Source organism: Ascidiella aspersa, chromosome 1 (assembly GCF_963924565.1).
Source record: "Ascidiella aspersa chromosome 1, kaAscAspe10.2, whole genome shotgun sequence".
NCBI lineage: Eukaryota > Metazoa > Chordata > Ascidiacea > Phlebobranchia > Ascidiidae > Ascidiella > Ascidiella aspersa.
Genome location: NC_139447.1, coordinates 13,352,047 through 13,369,602, shown reverse-complemented (window position 1 = coordinate 13,369,602; position 17,556 = coordinate 13,352,047). Strand labels below are relative to the sequence as shown.

At 37.1% G+C, this 17,556-nt stretch overlaps 1 protein-coding gene and 1 non-coding gene across 2 annotated transcripts; one reads left to right on the top strand and one right to left on the bottom strand.

The window, feature by feature from the left end:
* The first annotated feature begins 5,049 nt into the window (after window positions 1–5,049).
* On the top strand, window positions 5,050–9,249 carry LOC146167865 (uncharacterized). Its single transcript, XM_083389731.1, has 9 exons — window positions 5,050–5,162; window positions 5,221–5,303; window positions 5,397–5,492; window positions 5,634–5,769; window positions 5,862–6,050; window positions 6,313–6,418; window positions 7,601–7,755; window positions 7,971–8,146; window positions 8,823–9,249. The coding sequence occupies exons 1-9, from the start codon at window positions 5,105–5,107 to the stop codon at window positions 9,021–9,023; spliced, it is 1,200 nt and encodes a 399-aa protein (XP_083245857.1). The 5' UTR covers window positions 5,050–5,104; the 3' UTR covers window positions 9,024–9,249.
* A 6,524-nt stretch (window positions 9,250–15,773) lies between these two features.
* Trnap-ugg (transfer RNA proline (anticodon UGG)) lies at window positions 15,774–15,845 on the bottom strand. Its single transcript has one exon. It is a non-coding gene; the product is annotated as a tRNA-Pro (tRNA).
* Between the last annotated feature and the right edge of the window lie 1,711 nt (window positions 15,846–17,556).

Genomic DNA, 17,556 nt, shown 5'->3' with positions numbered 1-17,556 from the left:
CAAAACAAACAGGAAACAAATAATCTCCGAAGTAAAACCTTGGTCATTTGTTTAAAATATTAGGGCTCGTCCGAGATTTGAACCTGGGACCTCTTGTCTCCAAACTTTTTAATACGCGACCCCAATTCAAATAAAATGAAATCACAATTTACATTGCGACCCCAGTTTGTTTCAAGATTACATAATTCAAGATAACTGTGGCTACACATGTGCATCAAAATAAAATTGCCTTTAGGAAGTTTTATTTAACATATGAATTTGAATTTAACAAACGAACAAACATAAAAAATGCTTTGTTTTCAAAAATAAATTGCATTTTCCTGCAAAAAGCCAATAGTTTGGCAAACGGGGCTGAACCTTGCATAAGCATAAGCAGATGTAATGCTCTACTTCCAAGCGATTACTATATTTCGCTTTTAATATCCTCATTGCGCTGGATCTTGCACAAAGCTATGTGGTTGAAAACGGAATAAGTAGTTTAATATATAAAAAAGACAGGATCGGGTATGATTGCATCGTAGTCCAAAATTAATATTTGAACAGCTTTGAGTATTTTCTTTAGACGAGTTATACATGCGGTTTGTGTAAATTCTTCCACAACGCGGAGGGGCAGTTTCGGCAAAGCTATGCCACAAAAAAGAGCTATATTAACCAGTCTTGTTAGTTGAACGGTGTCAGGCTGTCGCCATAGTAGTGGTCAAACTTTTTTATGAGTTGACCACGTGAAAACTGACGCACTGCTGTGTCTAATAATAATCCTGTGTAACAAGAACCCATCTGGTCTCACAAACAAGAAAATAAAACCTGGCTTAGTAGTCTACGACTTTGTGACTGCATTCAAAGTATTAATGCAGTTCCTTTTGGCTGCCGCTCCATCGGTACATATTCCCGCACATAATGTGCGCCTCCACGGAGGGGGGGGGGGGCACTTGCCCCCCTGGAATTTCAAAATGCGAATATAAGTAATATTTGTAAGTGTAATATGTATTACTTATAAAGGTTGAAAATATTATACATTATCCATTATCCCCAGTGGCGTATCCAGGGGGTGGGGGTTCTGACCCCCATTTTCGTAAGTGGTATTATCGTTTTTGTTCGTTTTTGTCACGGTTTAACAAACTGCTAGAAGCGGCGTGCTTTACAAGTAATTGGGTTACGCGTCTTAAGCTAATGCGAAACCAAAATCGTTTCGTATTTTGTCTGGTCTACTGCAGGGGTGTCCAACAAGCGGCACGCGTGCCACATTTCCAAATAAAATATAGCACGCAAGTCCCCCTAAATTACTTAATTTTCTATTCAGCCAATTGTAAAAAAATACCTAATTTTTTATACAGTAAATTACATTGTTTATTCACAATATAAAACAATCGCTGCAATCACGACAACTAACAATTACTTTTAATACTATAACATTATATTGTAGTGGAGGCTAGCATTCACATAACTATAAAGTTTGGTGTGAAAAAACAAAAAGCAAAATTCAGCTCACCGACGGACACTTAGATGCAGTAATGCGCACTGCTAACTACACGTTTTTATTATTTAAAAAAATACGCTTTTATTATTAGAAAGAATTATAGTACTAAACTTTGGCACGGGAAGAAGTTATAGGATGAAAATTAGCACGTCGGCATGTTTGAGTTGGACACCCCTGGTCTACCGTAAACGCCAGATAGTTTTCGTTATTCGCTTAGGTCAAGGGTCGGCAACCTTTCGTATGTGTGGCATTTTATCAATAATGCCAAATATTAACAACTCGCATGCAAAAATTTTTTTTTTTTCTATATTTGGTTTTGCACTGGCAACCAGGACTGCGGAGTCGGTGAAAAACAACCCGAGTACGGCCAAATGTGCGATTTTGTCGAGTCCCTAATCTGGGTCCGACTCTACAGCCTGTATTTCACCAATTTACGTAACTAAAATAAGATGAATATTCGGCAATCCACTTATAGGAGTCATTAGAAATACAACGAACTGTCACGAACACAATACTGTGACCGCTATTTTCGATTATACTTCGATACCTAGAAGTCATATCTATCAGTTTTGCTTTAAGCTTGGTTTCTTACTAACACACGTGCTTACTTTTAACGTTGATTGCCCTGATTTAACGCAGTAATTATAACTCCATTTTTGGGGCATGGTTAGTCGTGTACAACAGGTTTAACGCCGACAAAGAATTATGTTAAATACAACAGTTTAGAAACTAATTTGTGACCCGAACACTGCAGATCGAACTAGGCGCAGTTAATGTTCCTCGCTAATATTCGATGTTGGTGTAACATCGGCATTTGTTTAACTGAAGCAGATTCTTAAAGGGAGGTATAATGGTGACTGTCGTGCGCGTTTTAAAGTCTTTATTTTTATGTGATGACAGTTAACGCAAAACTATGCTCTTTAAGCATATTCTAAGACAACGTGTTAAGTGTGCAACTGACACAACTTATTTCTCCTCAACCGCAGCTGGTAATTTAGCTGACTTGGCACACATCTCGGCGCAGATGTTGCGCTAATCGTGGCATAATAACACCCGGGAAAAACGTTCTTTATTTAGTATTGCAGGTGGCGAAATGCGTGATTGTAATTTAGCGCTAGTTCCGTTCATGGAATTTTTAGTAAACTGCGCATTCAGGACCCGTTTTGACTTTCTGGATATGCCCCTGATTGACCCCCTGGAAAATTTTCTGCGGGCACCCCTGCCCAGGATATAGAATTTTAGTTAAAGAACTTACCAAGTTATAAATATCTCTACCCCTTGTATGCAACTTAACTGCAGTGATTGCAAAACAGAAGCTCTTCGGATAATCCTTCTTCTTTGTTATTTGTCGAATAAATTCAGAAAATTAAATTGCATACGATTGAGAAGCATTTGTATGTATGGGCTTTCTTTCGCTTTGCAATGTGATAAGAGGCGACACACAAAGAATAAACAGCGGCTTTATTGACTCCAGTAAATGCTTTCATGGCGCCTTCTTGTGATTCGAGAGATTGCAATTTACGTTCAAAAAACTCTGCTGGTTTAACGCTGCCTGGATGTTTTATTAGTAAATAACGTCCCAGTTTAAGCAAACCAAACAGCAAACAGCCAGTGGCTGTGCTGCACCTCATTATCACGAAGGTACTTTTTTTTATTATTGTACCACAACCGAGGAATCTGTTCTGTTAAGCCCGAAACAAATTTACAAATTTACTTTTTATTGACTTAATTAAGAATACAAAACTTCTTATATATGCAAAACACTTTACCCAAGTTTAGTGAAAAAACAGCCCTTCGATAACTCATTAAAAAATGTGACTTTCGCTGCGCTAAATCAAAGAAGTCTAATTTTGTGAAATGTCACGTTACCTGAATTAGCAGGTTTCAAAAGCTAAAAAGCTATTTTATGTAGACAAAAGCTTGCCTCCACTATTAACTCAATCACGTTTATCAGTGTGACTCCATTTTAAATAAAGCGAAATACATAAATTGTACCAAAACAGAAGAAAAAGGATAAGTTATGGCGACCCCCGCGACACACAGGTTGGAGACCACTGGAATAGAATATAGCCCAAAGGAATTATACTCTTCAAATAGATAGACCAACTAATATTTTCGCGTTACATTTCGCTGGAATAAATACTGAATTTAAATGCAATTATCATCTCGTTACAATTATCATCTCGTTACAATTATCATCTCGTTATAATTATCATCTTGTTACTATTATGTCATTACGGATCTGCTATGTCTTCCATCAACAGTCCGCCATCAACAGTTTAAATAAATACTTTGACATTGTTAGACTTTTCCATTGTATAATATTGGACAAGTCAAATAATTTGTTTTCATGTATTCCATTTGGACAAGATTTTCGGATTAACGGCACCTATTTGCCGTTAACTGATGCTTTCATATTCAAATGCTTTTAACCACTGTCCCGCTCAAGAGCAATCATTTCCGCATGGAAAAATGAGCTGCCATGGAGCGAAAAACAAAAGCAAATCTGTCATTGTGAGTGTAACTTTTCTTTGATTAATTATTACAAAAAACGAGCAAACGCAATCAAAACAAAACGACCTCTGGAAAAGATCGATATGCTTAGTTGTAACGTTAATTTAAATCTGGGCCCATTAAAATGACATTCACCCAATTATCAAGGTCAAAAAGTTTAAACGTTATAACACTGTAGGTCACGGTAAGGTTGTCATACTATTTCTGGCTTGCTCTGCTTGCATCATAGATCGACAGATTCGGCGAGTCTGCGATGGCTTTTCGGTGTACTATTGATACGGAAGCCGTAATCGTTGGTCATAAAGCAACTTCCGAGGGGCTAGATCACAGATGTTATTAAACACATATGTTTGTGTGTGTCTTTCATTGATTGATACGGACTGATGATCCCCCAGTGTGAAGTTGCTTGTACTAACAAAAATGTGCAAGTATTGGCGCATGGTTGTTTCTCGACTCGCTCCTCTCTGAGCCTGCATAGCTCAGTTGGTAGAGCGACGGTCCCGGCTTGACCGGAGGTCGTGAGTTCGAACCTCACTGCAGGCCAGTTGTTTTTCTGGCTTGCTCTGCTTGCATCATAGATCGACAGATTCGGCGAGTCTGCGATGGCTTTTCGGTGTACTATTGATACGGAAGCCGTAATCGTTGGTCATAAAGCAACTTCCGAGGGGCTAGATCACATATGTTATTAAACACATATGTTTGTGTGTGTCTTTCATATTTCCAGAGAGAATTTAGTTCAAATATGGATTGCAAAATGTAAGGTCGTGATTTTGGCTAATCGCACTAATATCTAGAAAAGGCAATTAAGTAGGCCTTTTTGTTGAACTAGAGATTTTCATTGCATGAAATACACTTCATATCCGCAGGTTAATGCGGATTGTGCATCGGCCCTGGTTATGCTGAGGTGTGCTATACTCTGGAGATTAGTATATTGGCAAAACACGATTTAATCTTTTCATCGCGAAATTGTCTATTAGGCATGTAGGATTCGCACCCTAAGGCTATAGGAAGAAACACAGTATACGAGTACAACTGAAAATTTAGTGCAAGTCGTCAAGCTGTACTGTATGAGGTAGTTTTGGACAACAAGCGAGCAACAGCACTACCATTATAATGCTGATGTTACTAAACGTTTGCCTTTTGTTTATATGGGGAGTTTCTTATGCTGGAGGTTAGATAATTTGCTAAACGTCTAAACTTTAAATTTAGAAATTGATTGTTTTTTTCAGGGTTGAAGTGTATGACTTGCTACGGATCAAGCTTTGAACAATGTAATTTGCGTGGTCACGTGAAGACGTGTCAACAAAACGACGTGTGTGCGATCTGTATTATATCCTTTTTAACACATCTGTTACTTTATTTGCACAAATTGCAAAGGTTTAACGAACGTTTTACTCCGTTACAGCAATCGTGCCAAACAACGATCAGAAGATCTCACGATAAACTGACCATTGAAAAACAGTGCAAGTATAAAAATGCATGTCGGGACAACCAGATGCAGGTGTTGATGCCAAAATTTAAACTGCTTAAATCCTGATTTCGGTTCAACGTAATTTCGTTTTTGGTTCAAACGATTTTCAACAAATAATAGTATCAGATGACGGCGATAAACTAACATACAAAATAACGACTGTGTTGACAGAACGATCAACGATCTGGCAAGTCAACGCAATGCAACACGGACCAGACAAACTCTTTCTGCACTTGTTGTTGTGATACGGATGTGTGCAATGGCGGAATACCTTCCTGTTATAGGGATGCTATGCCTATATTCACAGGTGGTTCAATTGTCTAATAAAATGATCCAATTTGAATTTAGATGAATGAAAACCATGTATTACAAGGATGAAGTATTCTATTCCTGTTTCAGTCAACGAATGCCCGGCCCAGAAACAAACTTTCCCGCATGGAAACATGAATTGCTACGGAGGAGAAGGGCAGAACCAAATCTGCCAATACGAGTGCACGAGTCCAGATTACTCACTCTACCCGAAGGGTCGCGACACCAACGTTTGCACCAGCAACTCGACTTGGTCAATCGAACGTCCATGCTGCGCACGTAAGAGAACTGCATGGCTTAATCGAAAGAACCTATGTTTGTTTAGAAATTAAGTAAAATTCCCAGAAAACGTAGACCATGCGTCCCATAAAACCAGGTGTTTCATAAGTTTTACCTAACTAAACAAAGTGAAATACAAACGACTCGCGGTTGCCAACCATTTATATAGAATAGACAACTTCACGGGTAAGTATATACATATATACAATTAGTTAAAAATAAGGAAAGATGATTTTTACATTTGTTTATATATAATCAATAGGTCCATGCCCGCCTTACTTTTTGGTTGATTCAATCTACTTGTTTAATTATAAATCTGAATCGGTTGGACGCAAACAAATTTTGAATTGGATTTCTGGCGTTGTGGCGTAAGTTTCTAGTTCATTTGTCCATTATTAACAAGTACATTTTTATATAAAATAACTTTAGGTATCTTTATAAATTGTTCTCGTTTTTTCTATGTTAACTCATTAAAATGACGTGCTTGTATATTTGCCTCAAAAGAATGCTTATAGCTGAAACTCTGGTGACATGGAATAATATTTTAAATATACACAGAAAAGTTGTTTCTCGACTTGTTCCCTTCTGAGCCTGCTTAGCTCAGTTGGTAGAGCGAAGGTCCCGGCTTGACCGGAGGTCGTGAGTTCGAACTTCACTGCAGGCTAGTTGTTTTTCTAGTCTGTCCTGCTTGCATCAATGATCGACAGATTCGGTCAATTTGCAATGGCTTTCAGTGTACTATTAATATGTAAGCCGTAATCGTTGGTCAAAAAGCAGCTTCAGAAGGGCTAGATCTCAATTGTTAACACTCATATGTGTGATTGTGTGTACATATGTTTCATTGTATAAATGATATGGTACTGCGGATCCCCTTCAATATGAAGTTGCTTGTACTAACAGAGTGAGCAAGCATTGGCGTATGGTTGTTTCTCGACTCGTTGCCTTCTGAGCCTGCATAGCTCAGTTGGTAGAGCGACGATCCCGGCTTGACCGGAGGTCGTGTGTTCGAACCTCACTGCAGGCTAGTTGTTTTTCTAGTCTGCCCTGCTTGCATCAATGATCGACAGATTCGGTCAATTTGCAATTGCTTTCAGTGTACTATTAATATGTAAGCCGTAATCGTTGGTCAAAAAGCAGGTTCAGAAGGGCTAGATCTCAGTTGTTAACACTCATATGTGTGATTGTGTGTACATATGTTTCATTGTATACACGGAAAAGTGTCATAAAGTCCTTTTGAATATGACCTTCGCTAGATTAAGTTAATAGTATCGGTTTATTTTCAGTTACTAATTCTCGCTAATGTTTTGATTCTCACACTGTTCTGAGTACAGTACAATAACTTACAAAACCATTTTAAACACTAAACGTTTAAATTGGAGTTTCCTGAATGGTTTCTTGCACACGTGCGTTTTAACTAATCCACCTTGTATAGTTAAAATTGTAAATGTTTGAAAGCGATCAAAAAATTATTTGCGATAACTGCTGGCAGCTGTAACAGCGTTCCCTTGTCTTTAAGCTTCAACAACTTCTGCTTGATATAAAACTTCCAGTTACGCCGCCATTGCGTGGGATGCGAAACAACAAGCTGCACTGTACTTCAGTGATCAACCTCAACTAGACACTCTTATCAACATGGCCGACTCAAATAACAACGGAAATCTGTTAGTTGAGCTTATGAGTAACAGAATGCATCCTGTTAATCGAGGTAAACGACTGAACTTCAGTAACAATTCTTTTGGGCAGATAACATCATTATCGACAAGCTATATTTTCATTTTTTCGGGACGCTTTTTATGCAAGCGCATACAAAACCTAAGTTTGTAAGGTTGTGGTTAATGTCAAAAAATATATTGGTTTTAAAGTTTCAACTTTTTGTCACTTTATGTTAAGTGTCAGTGGGGACAAATGCTTTTATTTCAGGGCCGGCTAACTATGGGCCCGCGATTCGTTACGCAGCAAACAACGCGTTCACGAAAGAGGCAGGAGCCAGAGACTCGCGGGTACCAAAATTCATACAAATTTTAACCGATCAAAACCTAGCAGATTCCGTTGACGCAATAGCTGCTGCTAAGGAAGCCAAGGCTCGCGGCATTTCGGTGAGTTGAGCAAATGTTACAGCAAATGTACTTTCAGTTTGTACGAAAGGTCACAACGACTATTTTTAAGCTCCTACTATAAATCATTCGATTTAAGTGTACTTATATCACCGTTTTCATATGAATTGAGGTCATTTGGGCAAAATTACTTGGCTTGAGATAATCCTGTTCAACAAATGGCTTAACTTGGACTGCAGTCATAAAGTCTAATGACTTGGGTTGCAATTAAGTGATTTAATTATACATTTTTTTTTTTATAAAATTAGGTTATTTATCCTAATTTTTGCAAGTAAAACATTTTGCTCCTATGCTTTTACCAATTTTAGTAGTTTAACGTTTTGTGTTATTTCAATGTCTTGACTTGAAATTAACTCGCTCTGATAATGACTTGACCCGGAAAACTGATTATTTAACAAAGGGCTTAACTTAATTGGACCTGAATTGAAAGTTATGTTTACAAATGAGTGGGAGTAACAATTAACAAGTTGTTCGTCAATCTTCGTTAAAACAGCCTGGATATGAGTATGTAGAATGTAGTACATGTCCTGATACAACTACTAAACATACCGTACATTAAAATATTTTGATTGAATCGTTAACGTCAACAAGTGTCCATCTAAATATGTTTCTATAAGATATATGGTGCAAAAATTCAAAATTGAAATTTTTGTCTAAGATTTTAATCTACGCTTTCAATGGACTTGGATCGGTTTTTAACGCTACGCTGCTTTCCGAAATTGTCGGCGAAAAAAAGCACCTTTACATATTCGAGGATTACTATACCAATCTGACACCAGCTGACATGGAAGAGCTCGTGAAACATTTAGGTATATGTTCCGATCCTTGCGATCATGTTCTTCATGAACACGGAGTATAACTTACAATCGCCTTGCGCAGTAGTTCTCAAACCTTTCGTGAGTCGTGGCCTCCTTCCATTAGCACTAAACACGCCGTGGCCCTCTTTCTCACGAATTCGAAAAACACTTTAAATAACATCATACGAGTGGTCTCTAAAGACATAACGAAAACCAAAAAAAGGCCCCTCCCACCTTAATCGTGTTTCCAAACTCTGCACAAATTTGTAGTAAATAACCGGTGCCGTATTTTACTGCCAATGTTGACTTCAACTGTTACGTTTTGTTTTTTCAACTAAAATAAAAGCTGTCTTCGAACGAAGTCGATTTTATTTTAAACAAAATACCCTTTTTAATGCTGTATGTCAATTTACGAATATTTCCTATTTAATAGGTTGATAAAAAGTTATAGATTAAAAATGTATATTATTATACAGATGTGCTAACAGCTTAACCTACATTTGAAAAAAGTAGTTGGCTCAAAAACGAACTGTATACAATATCATCCAGGATTTTTTTGGTGTTGGGAAAAGGGACAACATGTTTGGTTTGGTATAAACGTTGGTCAAACGTTGGCAAATGTTAAAGCTAAAAGTGACTCCCTTAAGGATCAGTATTTGAAATGTCTATGTTTGTCAAAAGAGTGTTGCTGTTACTTTGTTTTGTTGTTACTTTGTAAATGTGCTGGTTACTAGCTACAGTTCATTTTACTTTTTCAAAATTCATTGCTTGTTTGGCATACTTGGTAGATATCCTTGACTATTTGAATACTCTTAATATGAAAATGCGCGGGAAAAATGTTGATTTAATTTGTGGATTCGATCAATGCTTTTGTAGAGAAAATGACGAACCGGAGACGCAAATTTTAGAATGACAATTTGGCCATGTTTAGCAATCTATCTGATATTTCCGAGTCTGATGAAGCGCTCAAGACCGATGTTGCTAACAAATCTGAAAAGCGAATTCAAATCATATTTTTCTGAAGGTGTTGGAGAAGACATATTTGAATCAGTAAAAGATGAACTGCAAGACCAATTGATTGACTTGAAAAACGAGTCAAGTTGCTGAGATTAATTTGAATCTTTTCCGGTCACAGAGTTTCGGTGGCATCGTCATATCCAAAAATAAGCAAAATTGTTCTAAAACGGTTATAACAATTCAACTCTAAGTGGCTATTTGAATCTGCCTTTTCAGCACTTTTAAATATGAAGTCCGAGCAGCGTAACCGTCTTGAAGTTAGATATTCGCTGTGCTCTATCATCAACAGCGCCAAGAATTCGGAATCTTGTATCCAAATTTCAGGACCTAGTATCTCATTAAAAATAAATTGATGGAAACCATCTAGCCTGTATTGAAGTTAAATTTTCATAGGAAAAAATAAATTGTTTTTTTTCATTTCGAAGGCAATTAACTCATTTTGAGAACATTGGTTTGCTACGTTTCTTTCCATTTTTAACGCTTTTAAACACGATAGATATAATTAAGGTTATTCAGTATATTTAGTTATTAATGTGAGACAAACTACTCTTATTCACAACAAGGATAATGCTTGTATCCCAAATTAGTGTGTTACAAATACATATGGTTCTTACTATGTCTAATCACAGTTCCTCGTTAATATAGTCGTCAGTATCCCCGCATGTCACGCTGGAGACCGGGATTCGATTCCCCGACTGGAGGAAAATTTGTTTTTACGAAGTAAAACCAACATTCTGCTTTGGTTTGAAACTTTGATTTGATTTAGTTTTGACTACCATCAACTTTCATCCTCATTATTTTCTTTAGTGATCTACATTTGAACCCTTGTTGCAGTAAAAAATAACAGACAAATGAAAATACAATTGCCTACGGTACCGCCTTGTTTTAATTGTCAAAAATGAGGGCTCGTCCGGTATTTGAAGCCGGGACATCTCGCACCCAAAACGAGAAGCATAGTCCTAGACCAACGAGCCGTCACGCTGATATATATAGAATTAAGTATTCTTTATGATTAAAAATTAGAATCGTGTCTTTAGAATCCGTTTCAAAATTCTTGATAATTTTTTTTCAAATTAATATTCTGCCTTGGTTTAAAATTTTGATTTGATTTAATTTTGACTACGAATTCCTATCAATCCTCATTATTTTCTTTAGTAATCTACATATGAACCCTTGTTACAGTCAAAAACAACAGACAAATAAAAATACAATTGCCTAAAGTACCACCTTGCTTTTATTGTAAAAACGAGGGCTCGTCCGGGATTTGAAACCAGGACCTTTCGCACCCAAAGCGAGATTCATACCCCGAGACCAACGAGCCAACTGCCAACGTTAGTTAATGAGGTTCTGATTTTCAATAAGTGTTACAGTCATGTCATTTTTTTCGATCCAAGTCGATAAAATGTCAGAAAAGTCTTATCAGTGTTGCTGTTTCATCCAATACCGCACACAAGACGGTCAATGATGAGATAATGAAGTAATTGAATATCAATATACGTGTATAGTCTATGCTGAATGATTACACTTTTTTATGGAAAACAATTAACGAAACTAGCAAACAATCCCCGAAGTAATACCTTGTTGATTTATTTAAAAGATTAGGGCTTGTCCGGGATTTGAAGCCGGGACCTCTCGCACCCTAAGCGAAAATCATACCCCTAGAGTCCTAGACCAACGAGCCATCAGGCTGCTATATATTGAATTAAGTTTTCTTTTTGATTAAATATTACAATCGTGTCTTTATTTAAAATCCGTTTCAAAATTCTTGATAATTTTGTTTTTCAATTGGAAGGCAATTAATCCATTTTGAGAACTTTGGTTTGTTACGTTTGTTTTCGTTTTTAACGCTATTAAACACGTTAGATCTAATTTAAGTTATTCAGTACATTTAGTTATTAAGGTGGGACAAACTATTCTTATTCAGCACAAGGAAAATGCTTGTTTTCGAAATTATAGTGTCTTATAAATACATATGGTTCTTATTATGTCAATCTACAGTCTGGTTCATCGTTAGTATAGTGGTCAGTATACCCGCCTGTCACGCGGGAGACCCGGGTTCGATTCCCCGACGTGGAGGTTATTTTTTTGTCAAGTAAATTAATATTCTTCTTTGGTTTGAAACTTTGATTTGATTAAGATTTGACTACGAATACATATCAATCCTCATTATTTTCTTTAGTAATCTACATATGACCCTTTGTTACAGTCAAAAACAACAGACAAATGAAAATACAATTGCCTAAAGTCCCACCTTGCTTTCATTGTAAAAAACGAGGGCTCGTCCGGGATTTCAACTCAGGACCTCTCGCACCCTAAGCGAGAATCATACCCTTAGACCAACGAGCCAGCTGCAAACAATAGTTAATGAGGTTATCATTTTCAATGAGTGTTACAGTCATGTCATTTTTTTTCGATCCAAGTCGATAAAATGTTAGAAAAGTCTTATCAGTGTTGCTGTTTCATCCACTGCCGCACAAAAGACGGTTAATCATGAGACAATCAAGTGATTGAATGTCAATATACTTCTAAAGTCTATGCTGAATTGATTCGAAATTTTTTAAGCAAAACAATTAACAAAACTCGCAAATAATCCCCGAAGTAATACCTTGTTGATTTATTTGAAAGATTAGGGCTCGTCCGGGATTTCAACCCGGCACCTCTCGAACCCTAAGCGAGAATCATGCCCCTAGACCAACGAGCCATCAGGCTGCCACATATTGAATTAAGTTTTCTTTTTGATTAAATATTGCAATCATGTCTTTATTTAAAATCCGTTTCAAAATGATTGATAATCTTGTTTTTCAAATGGAAGGCAATCAACCCATTTTGAGAACATTGGTTTCTTACGTTTGTTTTCGTTTTGTAACGCTATTTAAAAAGATAGATCTAATTTAAGTTATTCAGTACATTTAGTTATCAAGGTGGGGCAAACTATTCTTATACAGCACAAGGAAAATGTTTGTTTTCAAAATTAGTGTGTTATAAATACATATGGTTCTTATTATGTCAAATCACAGTCGGATTCCTCGTTTGTATAGTGGTCAGTATCCCCGCCTGTCACTCGGGAGACCGGGGTTCGATTCCCCGACGGAGAGGTTTTACTTTTTGTCAAGTAAATTAATATTCTGCTTTGGCTTGAAACTTTGATTTGATTTAGTATTGACTACGAATACCTATCAATCCTCGTTACTTTCTTTAGTATTCTATATATGAACCCCTGTTACAGCAAACAAAAAACAGACAAATGAAAATACAATTGACTAAAGTACCACCTTGCTTTTATTGTCAAAAACGAGGGCTCGTCCCGGATTTGAACCCGGGACCTCTCGCACCCAAATCGAGAATCATACCCCTAAACCAACGAGCCAGCTGCCAAAATAGTTTATGAAGTTCTGATTTTCAATAAGTGTAACGAGCCAGCTGCAAACACTAGTTAATGAGGTTCTGATTTTCAATAAGTGTTACAGTCATGTCATGTTTTTTCGATCCAAGTCGATAAAATGTTAGAAAAGTCTTATCAGTGTTGCTGTTTCATCCACTGCCGCACAAAAGACGGTTAATCATGAGACAATCAAGTGATTGAATGTCAATATACTTCTAAAGTCTATGCTGAACTGATTCGAAATTTTTTAAGCAAAACAATTAACAAAACTCGCAAATAATCCCCGAAGTAATACCATGTTGATTTATTTAAAAGATTAAGGCTCGTCCGGGATTTCAACCCGGGACCTCTAGAACCCTAAGCGAGAATCATGCCCCTAGACCAACTCGCCATCAGGCTGCCACATATTGAATTAAGTTTTCTTTTTGATTAAATATTGCAATCATGTCTTTATTTAAAATCCGTTTCAAAATTCTTGATAACCTTGTTTTTCAATTGGAAGTCAACTAACCCATTTTGAGAACATTGGTTTGTTAGGTTTGTTTTCGTTTTTTGAACGCTATTCAACACCATAGATCTAATTTAAGTTATTCAGTACATTTAGTTATCAAGGTGGGGCAAACTATTCTTATACAGCACAAGGAAAATGTAGGTTTTCAAAATTAGTGTGTTATAAATACATATGGTTCTTATTATGTCAAATCACAGTCGGATTCCTCGTTTGTATAGTGGTCAGTATCCCCGCCTGTCACTCGAGAGACCGGGGTTCGATTCCCCGACGGGGAGGTTTTACTTTTTGTCAAGTAAATTAATATTCTGCTTTGGTTTGAAACTTTGATTTGATTTAGTATTGACTACGAATACCTATCAATCCTCGTTACTTTCTTTAGTATTCTATATATGAACCCCTGTTACAGCAAAAAAAAAAACAGACAAATGAAAATACAATTGACTAAAGTACCACCTTGCTTTTATTGTCAAAAACGAGGGCTCGTCCCGGATTTGAACCCGGGACCTCTCGCACCCAAATAGAGAATCATACCCCTAAACCAACGAGCCAGCTGCCAAAATAGTTTGTGAAGTTCTGATTTTCAATAAGTGTAACGAGCCAGCTGCAAACACTAGTTAATGAGGTTCTGATTTTCAATAAGTGTTACAGTCATGTCATGTTTTTTCGATCCAAGTCGATAAAATGTTAGAAAAGTCTTATCAGTGTTGCTGTTTCATCCACTACCGCACATAAAACGGTTAATCATGAGACAATCAAGTGATTGAATGTCAATATACTTCTAAAGTCTATCCTGAATTGATTCGACATTTTTTAAGCAAAACAATTAACAAAACTCGCAAATAATCCCCGAAGTAATACCTTTTTGATTTATTTTAAAGATTAGGGCTCGTCTGGGATTTGAACCCGGAACCTCTAGCACCCTAAGCGAGAATCATTCCCCTAGACCAACGAGCCAGCTGCCAAGATTAGTTAATGAGGTTACAATTTTCAAGAAGTGTTACAGTCATGTCATTTTTTTTTTCGATCCAAGTCGATAAAATGTTAGAAAAGTCTTATCAGTGTTGCTGTTTCATCCACTACCGCACATAAGACGCTTAATCATGAGACAATCAAGTGATTGAAAGTCAATATACTTCTAAAGTCTATGCTGAATTGATTCGAATTTTTTTAAGCAAAACAATTAGCAAAACTCGCAAATAATCCCCGAAGTAATACCTTGTTGATTTATTTAAAAGATTAGGGCTCGTCCGGGATTGGAATCCGGGACCTCTCGCACCCTAAGCGAGAATCATTCCCCTAGACCAACGAGCCATCAGGCTGCCACATATTGAATTAAGTTTTCTTTTTGATTAAATATTACACAATCGTGTCTTTATTTAAAATCCGTTTCAAAATTCTTGATAATCTTGTTTTTCAATTGGAAGTCAATTAACCCATTTTGAGAACATTGGTTTGTTAGGTTTGTTTTCTTTTTTAACGCTATTCAACACCATAGATCGAATTTAAGTTATTCAGAACATTTAGTTGTTAAGGTGGGACAAACTATTCTTATTCAGCACAAGGAAAATGTCCGTTTTCAAAATTAGTGTTTTATAAATACATATGGTTCTTATTATGTCAAATCACAGTCGGGTTCCTCGTTACTATAGTGGTCAGTATCCCCGCCTGTCACGCGGGAGACCGGGGTCGATTCCCCGACGGGGAGGTTATTTTTTTGTCAAGTAAATTAATATTCTGCTTTGGTTTGAAACTTTGATTTGATTTAGTATTGACTACGAATACCTATCAATCTTCGTTATTTTCTTTAGTATTCTTCATATGAACCCCTGTTACGGTAAAATAAAACAGCCAATGAAAATACAATTGACTAAAGTACCACCTTGCTTTTATTGTCAAAAACGAGGGCTTGTCCGGGATTTGAACCCGGGACCTCTCGCACCCAAAGCGAGAATCATACCCCTAGACCAACGAGCCAGCTGCCAAAATAGTTAATGAAGTTCTGATTTTCAATAAGTGTAACGAGCCAGCTGCAAACACTAGTAAATGAGGTTCTGATTTTCAATAAGTGTTACTGTCATGTCATTTTTTATTCGATCCAAGTCGATAAAATGTTAGAAAAGTCTTATCAGTGTTGCTGTTTCATCCACTACCGCACATAAGACGGTTAATCATGAGTTAATCAAGTGATTGAATGTCAATATACTTCTAAAATCTATGCTGAATTGATTCGAAATTTTTTAAGCAAAACAATTAACAAAACTCGCAAATAATGCCCGAATTAAATACCTTGTTGATTTATTTAAAAGATTAGGGCTCGTCCGGGATTTTTATCCGGGACCTCTCGCACCCAAAGCGAGAATCATACCCCTAGACCAACGAGCCAGCTGCCAACATTAGTTAATGAGGTTATCATTTTCAATAAGTGTTACCGTCATGTCATTTTTTTTTTCGATCCAAGTCGATAAAATGTTAGAAAAGTCTTATCAGTGTTGCTGTTTCACCCACTACCGCACATAAGACGGTTAATCATGAGACAATCAAGTGATTGAAAGTCAATATACTTCTAAAGTCTATGCTGAATTGATTCGAAATTTTTTAAGCAAAACAATTAACAAAACTCGCAAATAATCCCCGAATTAATACCTTGTTGATTAATTTAAAAGATTAGGGCTCGTCCGGGATTTGAACCCGGGACCTCTCGCACCCTAAGCGCGAATTAATTCCCCTAGAGCAGTGGTTCTTAACTTGGGCGCTACCGCCCCCTAGTGGGCGCTGTTAACTTTTAGAGGGGCGGAAATATTCAGGGGGCGTTATAGGGGGCGTTACATTCAGAAGGTGTAACGATATTTTCCTCACTGCAAATTTGCTTTAGTAGTTCTGCCAGAACAGGGCTTCCCGATTAGGGGTGCTCGCACCCTCAAGGGGTGCGAGTAGCTGTTGATGGGGGTGCGAGAATCCACCCAGGATGAGGAGCTATATACAGCATAGAGATTGTGTTTAACAAGGGAAGTAGTGATTCTCTGTCAGAGCATTCTATGTTGGCATATACAGCGCAATGCACAACACCACCCGACAAGTTACTGATAATAAAAAGGCTTTTGTTGTTGATAATGGGCATTGTTTCCATTGGCTTGTAGCAAGTAAATGACATTTTGTGGTCAGCTTTTGGCAGGGACAGCGGGCAGGCAGTGCAAGCAATTGCCGCAGTAGATTGGTTATAATAATAGTCCATAGACTGGTTATTAAAGTTGTTATTATGACCAGTCTATAGAGTCTATAGACTGGTCATAATAATAGTCAGTCAATAATGGTTATTAGAGATGTGCCTTAAGACTTTTAAGTTGAGAGCCTTGAGGCACATCTGTGCTGATTTTTTAGTATTGAAACTAACATCGGCTTAAACTAGTTTTTTTCTTACTAACTAATAACTAATTGGAAGAAAATATTTGTTGTTTCAGAGTATAGTTTATTGATTATTTAGCATACTGCTAATTTAGTTGCTATTACTATAATTTGCCAAACCTAAGATGAGTAGGCCTAACCAAAAGCGAAAGTGTCGCCAGTATTCCAGTGAATACTTAAAATATGGTGTTATTCCTTCTGTGACTAATGAACAATTACCAATGTGTTTAATATGCGAGAAAACTTTTACAAATGAAGGAATGAAACCTTCGAGAATGATTGA

Coding starts and splice junctions, on each gene's coding strand:
- LOC146167865 (XM_083389731.1), top strand. CDS start 5,105: ATGCTGATGTTACTAAACGTTTGCCTTTTGTTTATATGGGGAGTTTCT. Junction 5,163..5,220: donor GGGAGTTTCTTATGCTGGAG/GTTAGATAATTT, acceptor TGTTTTTTTCAG/GGTTGAAGTGTATGACTTGC. Junction 8,147..8,822: donor CCAAGGCTCGCGGCATTTCG/GTGAGTTGAGCA, acceptor TTTTTGTCTAAG/ATTTTAATCTACGCTTTCAA.